Source organism: Enhydra lutris, unplaced genomic scaffold (genome assembly GCF_002288905.1).
Source record: "Enhydra lutris kenyoni isolate GAN:26980312 unplaced genomic scaffold, ASM228890v2 scaffoldscaffold24, whole genome shotgun sequence".
Taxonomy (NCBI): Eukaryota; Metazoa; Chordata; class Mammalia; order Carnivora; family Mustelidae; genus Enhydra; species Enhydra lutris.
In genome coordinates, this window is record NW_019154108.1 from 24,084,427 (window position 1) to 24,101,524 (window position 17,098).

The 17,098-nt window shown below is 38.0% G+C and overlaps 1 protein-coding gene across 4 annotated transcripts in view; it reads right to left on the reverse strand.

Annotated features, from left to right (window-relative positions):
• The window catches only part of LOC111150925 (RAS protein activator like 2), a 348,227-nt gene that overhangs the window by 30,009 nt on the left and 301,120 nt on the right, over nt 1-17,098 (reverse strand). For all 4 annotated transcript variants that reach the window (XM_022508616.1, XM_022508615.1, XM_022508614.1 and 1 more), the window contains exons 6-8: nt 4,255-4,408; nt 2,038-2,136; nt 946-1,500 (exon numbers count right to left, since the gene is read on the reverse strand). In XM_022508616.1, the coding sequence (XP_022364324.1) occupies nt 946-1,500; nt 2,038-2,136; nt 4,255-4,408 (808 nt within the window). The remainder of the gene's footprint in view (nt 1-945; nt 1,501-2,037; nt 2,137-4,254; nt 4,409-17,098) is intronic.

Consider the following 17,098-nt stretch of genomic DNA (forward strand, 5'->3'; position numbering starts at 1 on the left):
CCATACTTCTATATGTGGCCTGTAAGTTCCTCTATTTTCTGGTTTTCATCCACCTTCCCAGCATCCTTGTGGGTATCCATTCTCTCTGCACTCCATTCTAGCCACAAGGGGCTTCTCTTAAGGCCCTCAGACACCACCAAGCCCCTTCTAACATAGGATGCTGTCTATTAACCACAAAGCTTCGCAAATGCTGTTCCCAGTTCTGCCTCACTCCTAACCCTCGCTCCTCCCCTCACTCTCATGGAGTTAATTCCTCAAATCCTTTGATCCTAGTTTGTACCTCATTTCCTCAGTGAGGCCTTCTCTGAACCAGCATCAGTCAGGTCTCCTATTCCCCACTTTCACAATCTCATATTTATTTTTTTCTCTGCATTTCTCACTGTAATCACACATTTGCTTCTGTTAAGAACTTGATTATTATCTGTTTTCCCCAGAAGACCATAAACCCCATGAGGCTGAAGACAGTGTCTATTTTTAGTCATTTCTAGATCTTCACTATTAGTTTCTGGTACATATAAGGTGCTCAATATATCAGAGTTATAAACTGGTCCATGCTGTCAACATGGAATTTCTTAAACTTAACACCTGAACTCATCTTCTAGGCTGATTATCTGTCTGTCCGTCTATCTATCTATTCATCTATCAATCCTCATCCATCTATATATACATTCACCCAGAAAAAAGGCATAAAGAGAAATAAAGCTCCTAAGGAATAGCTTTAAAATAAATATCTGCTGGTTTCTCCATGTTACTTCTTTGTTTTATAATCCCCAATCCCTGGATATACTACTACTACTAACAGGCTTCCTTCCTAATTTTTTTTTTTTTTTTAATCACTAGCAAAGCATCCTTCTCCAATTTAGATCTCTGCATGAAACATAGTATATATACTTCTTCATAAAAGGGAAGAGATGTTGGGTAATGTAACCCTCCTTTTTCACTTACCTTGGCTCTGCCAGTACTTTGAAGAATGTGCACTAAGGCACAGGCCAACTCCTCTTTATTTCTCACACTGATTACTGGTTCAAGGACAGAACACAGCATGGTGTAGTTGCTGGTGACAAATTCTGCAAATTCTTTGTATTGCTCCATAGGCAGAATGGTGATAGTTTGGAAACGTGATTTAATTCGAATAGAAGGTCCTCCTGTCTTTCCTTTGTTGGGTGTAGGGGTACTCACTGGGTACCATTTTTCTACAAATTGGCGACCAGTCACACTGGCAGTGGGAATGTTGACTAGTCCTACATAATTATTCTTGTCTTTTTTTTTCTTTTTTTCCACATCTTTATAAATGTGAACTGTGATGCTATGAAGAGGTGGAAGGCTGTAGAATTCAAAATGTTCACCCCAGAAAATATTATCTGCTTTGGTCTTGCTGGTTGTACGAGCAAAGAGGGTATCATCAAGGCACAGTTCACAGAAATATTTCTTTTTAGGGGCAAGGTCCTTGGCTTCAATGATCCACAAACGAAGAACATTTTCAGCTCGTCTGCAATTGTCCTATAAAAAAGCAACAAAGTTGAGTTGGAAAGTTGAAGTCCCAGAAAAACATTTTCCTTTTAAAGTAGGTGATATTGACCATGCACTTTATTAAGGGCAGTCATTAAATAATGAAAGGGATTGCTTTCTCTTTGTTCAGGAAAATAGCAAGCTCTAAATAAGAAGATATCAGAATCTTAGCCTCATATAGTCAATTTACTTGGGTTAAAAAAATATCCTGTAATGTAAGTTCTAAAAAGCCAGCCTAGTGGCAACTGGCCCAGTTTCTGCAAATAAAAGAAGAGATAAGTAGTTAAGAAACTAGTGTTCTAGTCCCACTTCTGTCATGCACCAGCTTCTCACCTGGGCTTGTCATGTAACTTGTGAGTCTTCTTACCCACACGGGTAAAATCACAATAATATCTGCAATAAGATTATTTTGAGTGTAAAATGGCATAACATGTAAATAAAAATTAAGGTGTGATTGCCGCATTTACCTTCTATCAACTTATTGCTTACAGAGGTATACATTTTTTAGATACTCAAAGCCACTATTACCTTATTTGGTTGAACTGTCCTACGAAGGTTTTCCATCCACTTATCTCTCTCTGAAGCAGAGTTACAGCTGAAGCATTTACTTCCACTTAAATATGTAACCTTCAACATAAAGATTAGAGATAAGGAAAAGGAAACAGGATTTGGGGGCGCTATCTTTGTCATTCTATCCTTATGAGTTACAAATATGCTATGAACCCAAATCATAACGTACAAAACCAAAATGATACTTGGTGGTTCCATGACGTCTCTATTCTACATCTGCATCTGCTTTTTTTTCTCTCATTGGAGGGAGCATTCACAATCATTTCCAGGTAGGAGAACAAAAGCCACTGAGAATTCAGGTCAGAACCTAAAACTGGCCTTCAGAAAGATCAATATTAAGAACCTTCTAGGCCACATCTTCAAATACGTGCGAACAAATATGCTCAATATAACTGAAAATGCAAGAGAGCCTCTACAATAGCTTATCAAATTTCTTGGAACTGCCTTCACTATAATATTACAGAAAGGGTATTCTATGAAAGTGAGAAGAGTTAGCAGAACTGAATTAATGTCTTTGGAACCCATTTCTCCTCCACTAGGCAACCAGCTTGTTCATTTCCAGTTATTGATCACTATTATCACTATCCTTTAAAAATGAACATGCTCTCTATATACTTAGAACCTAACACTGGGCCTGGTATGCAGCCTGTTGAACTGAGGTCCACAAATAGGGGAAAATTCACATGACTTTGGTAAAAAAAAGGACACCAATGAATGGCCTGTCCAAATAGTTTGAATGTGCTCACATATTAATTCAATCCACAGTTACAACCTAGCGAAGGAGATCAGATTATGCATACTGTTCAATATGGTAGCTACTACCCATGTGTGGCTAAGTGAACCCCTGAAAGGCAGCTAGTCCTAAACGAGATGTATTGTAAATATAACATACACATCACGTACACATTTTGAATACTTAGCTTAAAAAACAAAAAGGATATAAAAAAATCTTAAAAAAAAAAGGATATAAAAAATCTCACTGATAATTTTATATTAGTTACATGTTCAAATGACACTTGGGTTAAATAAAATTTTAGATTTTAGATTTCATATTTGGTTAGTTTATATTTCTGCTGGATAGGGTGGATCCATAAGAACAGAAATCAAACACCTTTCAACTTCTACACCATCTATCACAGCATTCATATTAGTCACTTAGTAAGTTCACTCTAATTAATCAAATTTTAATCTGAACAATTATACATACATATATATAATATATGTAATATAAAATATATATGGATATGTTTATATATATGTAGTTTTTTTAATTAAAGACTTTTATTTCTTTATTTGACAGACAGAGATCACAAGTAGGCAGAGAGGCAGGAAGAGAGAGAGGAAGGGAAGCAGGCTCCCTGCTGAGCAGAGAGCCGGACATGGGGCTCGATCCCAGGACCCTGGGATCATGACCTGAGCCAAAGGCAGAGGTTTTAACCCACTGAGCCACCCAGGCACCCCTATATATGTAGTTTTAAACTTTAAATTACAAAATTGGTCAATTGTGTACATTTAATTTTATAAGGAGAAATTACCTTAGAAAAAGTGATGGTCATAATTTATTGGTGAAGAGCAATTTATTCATTCAAGAAATCAGGCACCTGCAATGTGCCAGGGACTGAGCTGTGTGCAGGGGATTATAAAAATAAATAAGACAAGGTCTCAGATCTTGAACTGCTGAGGTTGTACTTAGAAAAATTATGGTTTTGGTCAATCTTCTCAAAGAATCATTAAAATTGGGGGCTTAGGTTTTCAGGAGAAAGATACACAGTGGGTGGTATTTTTATCAAAACTAAAAAATTACTGAACCTAAGAAAAAAAAATGAAAGAATAAAAAAATTAAAAAAGGGAAAAAAACCTAAAAAATGAAAATACTAACTTAGTAAATTAATGTTAGACCTGTGACCTCTGCCGAGAATATAATAAGAACCCATTATTTTGAAAGCAGACTAGGCCAAAAGGAATGAAAAACTATCAATAACTGTAACGACCAATATAATTAGATTAATAGATTTCCAACTTATTTCCAACTACCTGAAAGTAGGCAATTTTCAGCAAGTGAAAGTCACTTAAGATGATCAAATCATTGATACCCCCCACAGTAAAGAAATCATAAAATTACTGGCTAGAAAATCTGTTTAGTTAACCTCTCTTCCTTCTTTCTATGCTTTTTACCTCAAAGCAGAAGTCTTGCCCAAGGATGCTACTATGGAGTGGTTTCACTGATACAGGCTCTCCTCTGCCTAGATCCAGACATTCCACCGCACTGCAAGGGCTCAGCAAGGACTCATGGGAACGTGACTCTTTTAGTTTAGGCAGACCTCGAGCCCTAAAAGTAGAAAAAGATATTTTAGACCGTGTAACTCCTTGGCCAACAAGAAAATGAAGGACTGATGCACTGGAGGTTAACAACAAATGTATAAATTCCCAAGGGAAATGTAAATAAGGGGCAAATTAATAGTTAATCCATGATAATCACAGTAGCCATATTCACATAGCACATATAAACCACATACATATTTGTGTGTGTACACATACACACAGTACACATACACACACTTTTTCAGTACAATATAAAAACATATTATAACTTTACCAGTCTCAAGGGAGTTCAAAAAACTCCACTACAAACATTGTTTTTATCCTCATTCCTACCTTGAAGATGAAGAAATACATACTATTCAAGGTAGCTTACATATTCTTTTTTCAGGCAAAGGTATTATCAAAAGTTGTTTTCTTTCTTTCTTTTTTTATTGTCATAGCTTGAACCTCTTCTCTCCTTGATGAAATAGTAGTGGGTGAACCCTCATTCTGTTTCTTTCTGTTTTGGCAGAATAAACACATTCACACACACAGTCAAAGCCAAACTTTTCAGCACAAGACCCTGCCTTTCAAAAGATCTGATTTCCATCTCAATGTGGAATTCTTTTCTGGCAAGCATTTGGTCATATCCATGCTTTACTGTATAAACATGAATAAAGAATAAAATGCCTTGAAGAAACCTCCCACTCTCAAAAGAAATGTTCAAACTCTCATCTAGAAGAACAAATCTTTGTCAACACCATTCAGGCACCCTGACTGATTCTATTTCTCAGTTGTTTAAAAAAGAATGTTGGGAATGACTCCGGTCATGACAGGAGCTAGTCCCTCGCTGCTCTTCAAGCTTGGGAAGTATTAATGAAGTCAAGCGATATAAAGTAAAATATTCTTGGATCCAGAACTAGATAGCCAAGTGGTTTTACTCAATAATTATAGAATTTATTGACTAAAACACCCAGAGTTAAATCTATGTGTTTTGAGCAGAAGTACCCAGTAGTACGGATAAAAAGAAATGTCTTGTGTAAAGACATTCATTTTTGTAAAACACATTGAATAAAGAGCTTCATTTATTTCCTTGAAACGACTACATTAACATTAATATCAGAGTGGCTTTCGATTAAATTATAAAGCAGTAAGTTAGAGGAAGCTCGCACTCAAGGCTGCTCTTTCCCTTTTGTTTCCATTCTCATTATTTCATCAAGCTCCAGATAGGAAGAAACATCTCGAGCAGTAAGAATCTGCATCCATTCTTCTTTCCACACACATGAAAAACAACTACCATTTCATGTTTACACTGAAAAACGTGTTCTGACACTCAGCAGCATTTCTAAGGTCAAAAAGCCACTATGTCTATTTCCCATGGATAATACAAAGCATGTATGAAAGGGACAAATGCCACTGAATGTTCTGTACATAAGAATATAACAAGGTGACATTTCTTTCCTCCTGCTCTCTCGGGTAAGACAAGGACATGTTATAAACCGCAAACACAGCCCCGCCACTGTAAATAACTAAATGCTACAAAATATTTTTACTTCCACATACTTACCATCTAACCTTTCCCAGTATGTTTCATAGGAAGCCAGTGGAGTTAACAGGATACTGTAATGTTTTTACAAACACGTATCCAACGGTCACTCCAGCCCATTTTTCCCAGGAGTTGTCTGGAAGGGAAAAGCCGCTCATGCTCAGGGAGTGAGCCTCCCGGTAGGAAAGACAGAGGCCTATTTGAAATCGAAGCAGGTACGGCAGAGGGCTTGCTTTTATTTGGAAAATTCGCAAGGCAAATATCCTCAAACAGAAATTAATTTGATTTTCAACAAAATAAACGCCTACCTACATGAAGCAACGGTATAGCCACGTGGCGGCGCAGCCCCAAACCATAGCGGAACCGCATGTCCCGCGTCGGGAGGCACTCTGTGTGCCTCCTCAGAAAGCAACCCTCTGCTTAGCAGCCAAGAGCCAACAGAACAGACTTTCCCTGCTGCCTTCGGGGACTGAGAACATCTCTGGGTAAACGTTTTCCAGGTGTAATTTCAAGTCTCCAACAGAAGTTGAACAGAAACCCAAAAAGGGAACATGAAGTCACCTTCCAAAGACGCTGCAGAATAGGTAATATTCCTCCCTCTCTTCCTCAGGCTGCAGCCCGCCAGCCCCTCAGGTAACACAAACAAGGTGCTGGGCTCTAGGCTGGGCCTGTTGCCATGGCGCTCCGCCTAGGAGGAGAGCAGGGCTGGGAGGCAGCAGGGAGAAGCTGCGGTTTGAAGGACTTGGGAGTGTGCTCTGTGAACGTGACCATTTTAAGCCAGGAAGGAAGGAATGGCAACGTCTCTACTCATTTTTAGTAACAGTTTCTCAAAGTCAGAGGCCGTTGGGAAAAAACAGGCAACTCTGCGGGTGGAAGAGAATCTCTTAATGTAGGGACAAACCTGAGCTTTGGCTTGTCTCCTCCATGATTCCCTGCCATTTGCTACATCCTACTTGTGAGAACAATCTTTCTCTCACATCTGTTCTATTTCCTTTTCAGTATTTACCCTAGTTTAATGTTCCCAGGTATTATTTCTTATTAACTTATCTGGACTACACATTTTTTTTTTTTTTAAAGAGAGAGCTGGATAAAAATCCTTATTTATTGTTTTTCCAATGCTGAACAAATTTCATTTTGATGCTTATGTCTAACTTCCAAACGCAGCCATCAACAGATATTACAACCAAGACATCTGGAATGAGAATCCAAAACTTCTCCTAGTTATTGAAATTGCAATGATTAATTTGTAGTTAGAATCTCCCATTGTTCAGCATGTAGGTATGTGTGTGTACACACACTTACACCCTCACACCCATGAACTGAACACCGAAGTCACTAGTATGTTCAACATTACTACTGAATAAATAAGCAAGCCCTTCCTGTATTGGGGAAAATGTCTCTGGGAAGACATAAGTAATTCCCAGAGAAGCAGGATTACAGTAAACAGGAAGATCAAGCAGCCTGGGAATGGCTTGAGGGGGTGGGGGGGAGGTATTATCAGGCAAATAGTTTTATGTAATAGCATTAGTAACTCACATCCCCTCTAAATCGTGTTTATCTCCTCCTGTACCTTCATGGGAATTGATTTTTCTTAGCTCTGCTAACTAGAGAGTTTTAAGAACCCTGTACAGCACAACAGCTTACTTCTATAATGTAAAGTAGAAGGTGGATTTACTGAGAGAATAATTGGAGTTTAAGGCCATTTTTCCCAGTCCAGTCTGATGATGGCCTTCATCAAGGAACCTAGCCTTGAAAGTGGACCTTGTGAATCTCTTGACTACTAGCCAGAGTTCTCTTCCCAACTCCTGCACGTCTGCCTCCAATCCTCATCATCCCAAACACCTAGTAAGAATCATTCAGGGCTCCAATAGAATTGTTACTTGGTTTAATTGGGAAACTGCTTTCCAGAAGCAATTTTACTTTCAATTAAGGAACACCCTATTCTTTACATTTTTGTTTTAAGGTCAGCAAACAACCTTGATTGCTATGTAAACTCCAAGGCCTCCAGCAAGGTGATGGGTAAGGGTTAAAAATGTAATTGCTTTGGTGATGAAGATTACGTGGGGCTTCTGACCTATTTAAAAGATAAACTACAAGAGAAGCCTTCAATTACTCACTACATTGAATAAGTATTTCATTGCTTTAACCCATATCCCTATCTTAAATCAGTCTTAGAAGACAAAAGTGAAGGGTTGGGGGATGGGGAGCCAATACACACACCACTAGATGCACTGATAGAAAAAAAAAAAAAAAGGAGCCAAAGAACTCTGATTAGTGTGATGTTAAGTAAAACACAGCTGGATTTTTCTCAGCTTCACCATTCAATTTTTTTAAAAGCCATATTTCCCCCAAAGTGCCAGTGGTGCTTGGATGTGCTAGCTCAATCTGCCATGTGTTTACAGATTCAGTCCCAAATTATCCAGGAAACTTTTAATTAAAAATGCTTATTGCCACACAAAATCCTGCACTCCAGCGCAGGTGAATTTCTGCTGGGCTTGGCAGTTATGATTCCAGATCGCTTCACTGAATTCTTGAAGAAACAGCTCAGCCGTAAGGTGGGTGCAGAAATGTATGTTCATATTCACTAGTATGTATTCCTAAGGCTTGAGAATTTCCCAGGTAGTAACCAACAAGATTCAGAATCCTAATACTCTACCAATAAATACGCATAGGGTCCAATAAGTTTTTAAAACTTGCATCTGAGATGTCACTTTGGGAAAAATGTGGCTTTACTTGCACTTTACATTTTATTGTTTATCGACCTGGTACATCTTTTGAAAAAGGAGATCTTTCCCTGTGCTATAATTTTAAAGGTTTCCTTCCTTGGATTAAACAACAACAACAACAACAAAATAAATTAGAACTCATTCACCAGAATTCTACTTGTGGGCTCAGAAGAAAGTCCTCCCTGAGGATCCTACTGCACTGGTTTATTTGCTGCAGTTAAAGCCAGTCCCCACTGCTTAAATTACTCACTGATTTTGAAGTTAGCTTTAAAAAATATACCACACAACCACTCACACAGAAAGCTATTTATGGAAACATGACATATATTGCTGATCTTCCCTCTCCCTACTCTCAGCCTCTAGACAGGATGGTCTAATGAGCCCAACTGCTAATGGTAAAAAAAGGATATTTGTCAGCCTGAGTTGTCACTTAAAATGAACAAACTCATGGTAAGGAAATATATCATCATAGACAAAAATGACATTCAACCTATTTTGGTACACATTCATATTGGGTACACATACGGGTATATATGCAATGAAGGAAGACAAAACAAAGAAAAACAAGATTATAAATATTAAAACATGTTTAGGAGGGCAGAAAACTCAACTAACCTCCAATATGACAGACACTAGGAACAATCTCTTTATAGAAACTGTGCCATACTGTAATATACCTATTGCTTTTTGTCTTTAAGTTGCAAATGGAATAAGATCTACTACTGCCTACTGAATTAAACACAACTATATTGAATTTTTAAAACCCCATAAAACGATGTAAAGAAAAGGGAACCTTCTTACACTGTTAGTAGGAATGCAAACTGGTACAGCCACTCAGTAAAACAGTATGGAGATGTCTCAAAAAGTTAAAAATAGAGCTATCCTATGATCCAGCAATAGCACTATTAGGTATTTGCCCAAAGGACACAAAAATACTGATTTGAAGGGATACATGCACCCCCATTTATAGCAGCATTATCAACAATAGCCAAAATATGGAAAGAGCCCAAATGTCCATCAACTGATAAATGGATAAAGAAGTTGTGGTGTATATACACAATGGGATATTACTCAGCCATAGAAAGAATCTTGCCATTTGCAACAACGTGGATAGAGCTAGAGAGCATTATGCTAAGTGAAATAAGTCAGAGAAAGACAAATACCATATGATTTCACTCATATATGGAATTTTAGAAATGAAATAGATGAATGTGTGGGGGTAAAAAAAGAGGGAGGCAAACCATAAAACAGACTCTTAACTACAGAGAACAAACTGAGGGTTGCTGGAGAGGACATGGGTGGACGGGGATGGGTGAAACAGGTGATGGGCATTAAGCAGGGCACTTGCTGTGATGAGCGATCCATTACTAAATTCTACACCTGAAACTAATATTTGACTCTACGTTAACTAGTTGGATTTTAAATAAAATTTGAAATAAACAAGCAAAACCAACTAAACCAAACCATACTCACAAACAACTCAACTAACATACTTCCTAGTTAAAGAGTGATTGAAAAGACTAACAACTTTACTCTTTCTCCAATTTAGGTTAAACTTTTGGTCTCATTATTGCTATAAAATAAGTATGGGTGAGAGGAGTATAAATGAGGAAAAACTGGTGGAATTCAATGACATTTACTTCTTACTCATTCTTAAACTCATGACTATTTGCTTTCCCATTACTTTCTCCTTCAGTTGAATATATATGTATGAACTAATCTATCCATCCAACAATTACTTGGTGTACATTATATGTCAGGCTCTATACTAGAGGTAGATGCAAGAAATACAATGGTGAAGAAAGGCATAGTCCTTGTACTCACCAGTTTATAGTCTGGTTAGCCATTATAATAAAATATGGTAAGATCTATGAAAAAGGATACAAAAGAGGCTCTATGAGCATTTACCAAAGGGCTCTGGATCTTAACTGGGGATTCAGAGAAACTTTCTTGGAGGAAAAAATAATGTGAACTTGTGACCTCAACTTAGCTCCATGTAGACCTGGAGGTGTAGTTCTAGAGGGAACTGCTAGCCTGTTGAGAAGGCCTGTAGTGAAAGTATTCAAGTCTGAGGTGTTTAAGGAACTGAAGAGAATTCAGCACTGTGGCTCTGGTGCAGTGTGGGTGAGTACAGGGAATGAGAGAAGAGGGGTGGGGAACACTGAGGCTTAAGAAACACCATGATGGGACTTGTAGTAATGTGGGTGTTTCAATTTGAAAAAACAAAACAAAACAAAAAAACAGTGGATGGACTTGGAAAGGTTTTGGGTGGTTGAGGGGAACGACCTGATCAGAAGTGTACCTCAGTAAGAGTACTTTGGCTAAGGTGCGGAAAAAAGAGGGGCACAAAGAGAGGGCAGATAAGAAATGGAACACTTGGAGACTAAGTTCACAGATTATGGCAGTAATGTGAATCAAGATCATGAACAATAGATTAGCAGAAGTGGATGGATTTGAGAGATAATTAGAAGGTAAATAGGTCTTGGGCTTAAAGGCCAGTTAAGCATCTGTCTTCGGCTCAGGTCATGATCCCAGGATCCTGGGATAGAGTTCCGCATCAGGCTCCTTGCTCAGCAGGGAGCCTGCTTCTCCCTCTGCCTCTCTCTCTCTCTCTCTCTCTCCCCCTTTCTGTCTCTCATGAACAAATAAATAAAATCTTTTTTTCTTTTTTTTAAAAAAAGAAGGTAAATAGGTCTTAATGATGGAATGTTGGAGGAATCAGGGAGAGAGTAGAGCCGAGGATGAGCTCCTGGGCAGAAAGATGGTGATATCCCTTACAGAGATGGGGAATGAAAGGCAACACGTGTTGAAGTCAGGGTGGAAATGAAATCAAGATGTACAAGATAAATTCAAGGTTTCTTTGAGTAGATATTTGCTGTAGACTGAATGTTTGTGTCCCCCCCCCCCCACCAATTTATGTTGAAATGTTAAACTCTAAGGTGATGGTATTTGGAGGTGTGACCTATGGGAAGTGATTACATAATGAGAGTGGAGCCCTCATGAATAAGATTTGTACCCTTATAAAATACACCCAGGAGAGATCCACTGCTCATTCTCCCATGTGAGAACACAGTGAAAAGATGGAACTTTTGAATCAGAAAGAAGGTCCGGACCAGACACCGAATTTGCTCTTGAACTTCTCTGCCTCTGGAACTATGAGAAATAAATTTCTTTTTATTATAAGCTACTTAGCAGTCTACGGTGTTCTGTTACAGCCCCCTGACTAGACTAAGACTCTATGACTACTGCAAGACAACATGCAGGTCAAGAAAAGGTCTTAAGAAAATAACCCAAGGAATACTAATATCTAAATCTATAGATCTGACAAAAGAGATCAAAGAATTTAAACGACTGAAGGAAACTTAAAAGACTGGAGTATAAAAGCCCAGGAAAGAGAGCCCTCAAGAAGCATGGACTGTCCGTTACTGCAGATCAGTATGTTAAAATATTAATAGTAGCCACTGGATATGTGGACTGAGAGATAATTGAGACTTCGGTAAGAGTAATTTCAGTGAAGCAATGAGGACAAAGATAAGACTGCAGTAGGCAGAGATAATGAATGGGATGTGAGAAACTGGAGACTAACTCATGGAGTCTGACAGTGAAGAGGTGGGAAATAGCTAGAAGGAAACATGAGGTGGAAACGGGCTTGAAGGTGTTTTTTTTTCCCCCTAATGAATCACTTTCTTCCCCTTAAACAATGAAGAAATAAACACTCATGGGCAATAAATTCCAAGAGCCTAGAAGGTTGGAAGGTGAAGAATATAAATAAATACAGGTACCTTCCTCAATCTCCTGGAGAAAATACTATTAACAATGCTTGTGACCCCTCCTTTTATACGTAGACAACCAAATATATACATATACATTGCACACACACACACACACACACACACACACACACACACACACACGGATTTCTACCATACCTTTTTTCCTTAAGAGTGTACTGTTCATATTGGAACAGATAGATATGATTCGCCTCTTCTTAATAACCATATAGAATTCCCTTATATGGGCCTATAGTGGTTTAACCAGTCCCTGAGGACCATCTCAGTCTTTTTTCTTTTCTTTTTTCCTTTCCTTCCTTTCCCTTCCCTTCCCTTTTCTTCTTTTTTCTTTTCTTTCTCTTCTGTGATCACTACCCAGTTTCAAAAAGTATCTTAGTATACATATCTTAATGCACATGTGCATGATTTATGGTTTAGATGTGAAACTGCTAGATCGGAGAGATCATATATTTACAATTTTGATATTGCTAAATTATCCTACATAAAATACAGCATCATAAAAAGAAATATGGTATCAATTTAAATTCCTACCAATGCGTGTTTCTATATATGCTATCGCCAAAACTGGATATGGCTGAACTTGAAAACCTTTAGCCAGGATAACTGGTGAAAAACGGTATTTCATTATTGCTTTCTTACGCATTTCTTTATGGGTTTGAGACATTTTAATATGTTCATTGGCCATCTCAGTTACCTTTTCTGTGAGTTACAAGCTGCTATTTCATGTTCTTAAACCTTTTTTCTAATTGCTGAACTTAACTGATATGTAAATGTTCTTTGCATGTTAATTAGTACTTTTCCTGTCATATTCATAATTACTTCTCCCAGTTTATGCTTAGAAAGAATTCTTCCATTCCAAGATCATAAGAAATCCAGCTACTGTATTTTCTTTTAGTGCTTTTGTTTTATTTTTTCACCAAGTACATTTGGATTTATTAGGGGGAGGAGAGACAAAAGGAGTACAAAAGGGAGTTAGCTTTTTATTTCAGCAAATTATGGAAACATAATGACTACAAACTGACACATTCATTATCACTGCATTCTAGTCTACTCTTGTTAAGAGTTGCTATTTTGAGTACGTTTGCATGTATGTCTATATGTGTGATTTTTACCTTCCATTTTCCTTCTCAATCATTTCCTCAGCAAGCGAGGATCCATATCAACACATGCAACAGAGTATAATGGAAAAGGCACTCAAATCGGAGCCAAAATTATATATTTTTGTCACCTCAAACCACTCACTAGCTATATGTGATGTAGGACAAATAATTTATTCTTTCTGAACCTTAGTTACCTCATTTGTAAAATGTGGATAATGATTTCTCTTCCTACCCTTCACAGTTACTGTGAGAACCAAATGTTATAATGTATGATTTCACAAACATCTCATAAACTACAGCACCATAAAAATGAGGCTAACATTGCGAACATGGGACTTTTTCACAGTGATATGACATGCATGAGTTTATGTAAAGTATTCATTTGGTTGAGATCAAGATAGTTATTCTTCAAAATATTCTTTGTTGGGAGAATATGAAGATAGATGGAATAAATGTACATGAACAAATTTTTCTATTAAGATAAAGCATTCTAATGAATGATTAAATGCTCTCATGACACAACTGGATTGGATTTTAGTTCATAAAACTAGGGGACCCTTAATTGGCCTACAGCAGTAAACACTGGTAAGAGAAACTATAATCTATAGCCAGACTGTATTGATTAATTAATAACCTGAAATCCAATAATTTCTGAGAAACTGTCATTCTATGCACATATACCATATTGAAAAATATTCTTCTCCTTTATTATATAGAATTCATTTGCAGTCTTCTGTTTCAGGCCAACAAACATTAAGTTCCTTGATAGGACAGGCATTGTGCGAAAGGATGAGGATACAAAAGCTGTTTGTACTCTTGACGAGCTTCTAATCTGCTGCAGTAAGCAGAAACATGAAAAGATAAATTCAGTAGAAAGTAGTAAGGCCTATAAGAGTCCTGTAAGTTTGGCCATTAGTGGGTACATGGGGTAGGTGCTTGCTTTAGGATGATGGATGGGAAGAACAAGGCAAAGAAGTCCAAAGGCATAGATTCCTGATTTGGGTATTGTTGCACGAGTATGAATTAGAATGTTATAAATTATGACAAAGGACAGGGGGTAGGAATAGGAAGTGGTATCTGGGATAGAGAGGGCAGCAAGATCAAAAGCAGAGAAATGCAGAACTCCTATGACAGACTTGTCATAGGAGTGGTAGGAGACAATGCTGAGAGTTGGTATAGACAGGGCCATGTTGCACTTTGTGTGTTTTGCTAAAGACCACAGATTAATAAAGGTATTATATACACATCTGATGATAGTAAAATTGCAGTTTCAATTGAGACATTAAGAGAAAACAGATTTGTATACTGAAGTCAAGTACCAGACAAACTGTAGAACTTACAAAGGAAATGTTCCAGAGCCAGTTCTATTACCTTGAACCTCTTAGAACAAGACTATAAAAAGTGGTCAAAGGGGCACCTGGGTGGCTCAGTCAGTTAAGCATCTGCCTTCAGCTCAGGTCATGATCGAGCCCCTCACTGGGCTCCCTGCTCAAAGGGGAGTCTCCTTTCCATCTCCCTTTGCCCCTCCCCCTCCCAGTGTGTGCATGCTCTCTCTCTCTCTCTCTAAAATGAACAAATAAAATCTTAAAAAAAGAAGTGGTCAGAGTATGAAGAAGGGAAAGGATTTTGTGAGAGAGAATTTTTGGAGAAAGCTGTGAGGCTCATCCCCCTGCCTCCCACCAGGGAAATGGCTAGATGATGCATACAGGGTGAAGTTCGATCCCATCTGGAAAATCTAGATGATGAGAAATGACTAGATGTTGGTGGCAGAACCTAGGAGGGTTGATGCTTTTAGATTAGCCTACACTCCTAGAGGTTTGTCAGCGCAAAGGATGTGTGGATATTTCCTGTGGAACAAGAGGACTAGAAGGGTAAAGAGAGCAGAACAACAAGGATTCTTTCCTAGAAATTGTGAAAGGAGTTGCTAGTGAACACCTGGGATAGACATATACCCACTAACCTCAATGAAACCATAGATGAGAGCTCCTTAGAGATAAGACATTTGTGAAGTATCCCCCAAAGTATCCCATGAGGAAACAGTAAGCTTTAAACATTGGGCAGGCTCAGATAGCATTATGGAGGGCTACGATAGTACTAGAACTTTCTTATCCACTTTTTCCTCCTTTCAGTCTTCTCCTGCCCAGAACCTTCTGGCAACTTCTAAAACCACAATTAGTCAGCTGGAAGGGAAGAGCAGATCCAGAGAGAAATAAGTAGTTTATGATGTTTCCTTCTCCAAAGGAAGGCAGGCTCCCTATAACTGGCTTGGCTGGGGCAAGTTCTTAGTTTGATATCTTGAACTGAACACCAACACATTCTGAGTCAAGACCTTTTATTTCAAACAGTAAAATATTAAATAAATGGATTGGTGACCTAAATATAAAAGCTAAAAATCATAAAACTTCTAGAAGAAAAGCTAGGTGAAAATCTCTTGGGATATTAAAAAAAAAACAACACTGTAAACACAGCTGGTGGGGATGTAAAATGGCTACAGATATTCTGGAAAAGAGTTTGGCAGTTTCTTGTATACCTAAACCTGTGCCTACCATCCAACTCAATGTGCATTTACACCAGAGAAATGAAAAGTTACGCATAGCCAACTTTTCTTCATGTGTATTCAAATGTTCTTCAGTGGGTGAGTGATTCAAACACTTTGGTACATCCATACAGTGGAATACTACTCAGTAGTAACAAGGAGCAAACTATTGATAGACGCAACAACTTGGGTGGATTTCAAGGGCATTCTATGCACTGAACTAAGGGCAATCTTAATTGGTTATATGATATATGATTCCACTTATATAACAGTCTTGAAATAGGATAACTATAGAGATGGAAAACAAATTAGTGGTTGCTAGAGGACAGAGTTGGTTGTGGGGAGGAGGGTAAGACTGAAGGGGCAGAGGGAATTCTTTTCTGGTAATGGAACAATGCTATATCTTGATTGTGGCGGTGATTACAGAAATCTATATATAGGATTAAATTGTATAGAACTATGCAAAACATATGAAAATTGGTGAAAACCGAGTAAAGTCTATAGTCTAATTAATAGTACTGTGCCAAGATCAATTATCTGATTTTTTTTTTTTAAAGATTTTACTTATTTATTTGACAGACAGAGATCACAAGTAGGTAGAGAGGCAGGCAGAGAGAGAGGAAGGGAAGCAGGCTCCCTGCTGAGCAGAGAGCCTGATGCGGGACTCGATCCCAGGACCCTGAGATCATGACCTGAGCCGAAGGCAGCGGCTTAATCCACTGAGCCACCCAGGCACCCCAATTATCTGATTTTGATATTATAGTACAGTTATAAGATATAGCTCTTGGAGGAAGTTGGGGAAGAGGTTTATAAGATTCTACATACTATTTTTACAATTTTTTGTGAAATTGTACTTTGTACTTTACAATTTCTTGTGAAATCGTACTTTGAATATAATTTCAAAGTAAAATTAAATAATTAGTTTTAATTAGAAGAAACTCAAGAAGCTCAGTATATTGTCCCAAAATCCTCCCTACAAATGGAACACCACACTTAACTTTTAGGGATCTCCTGACAAT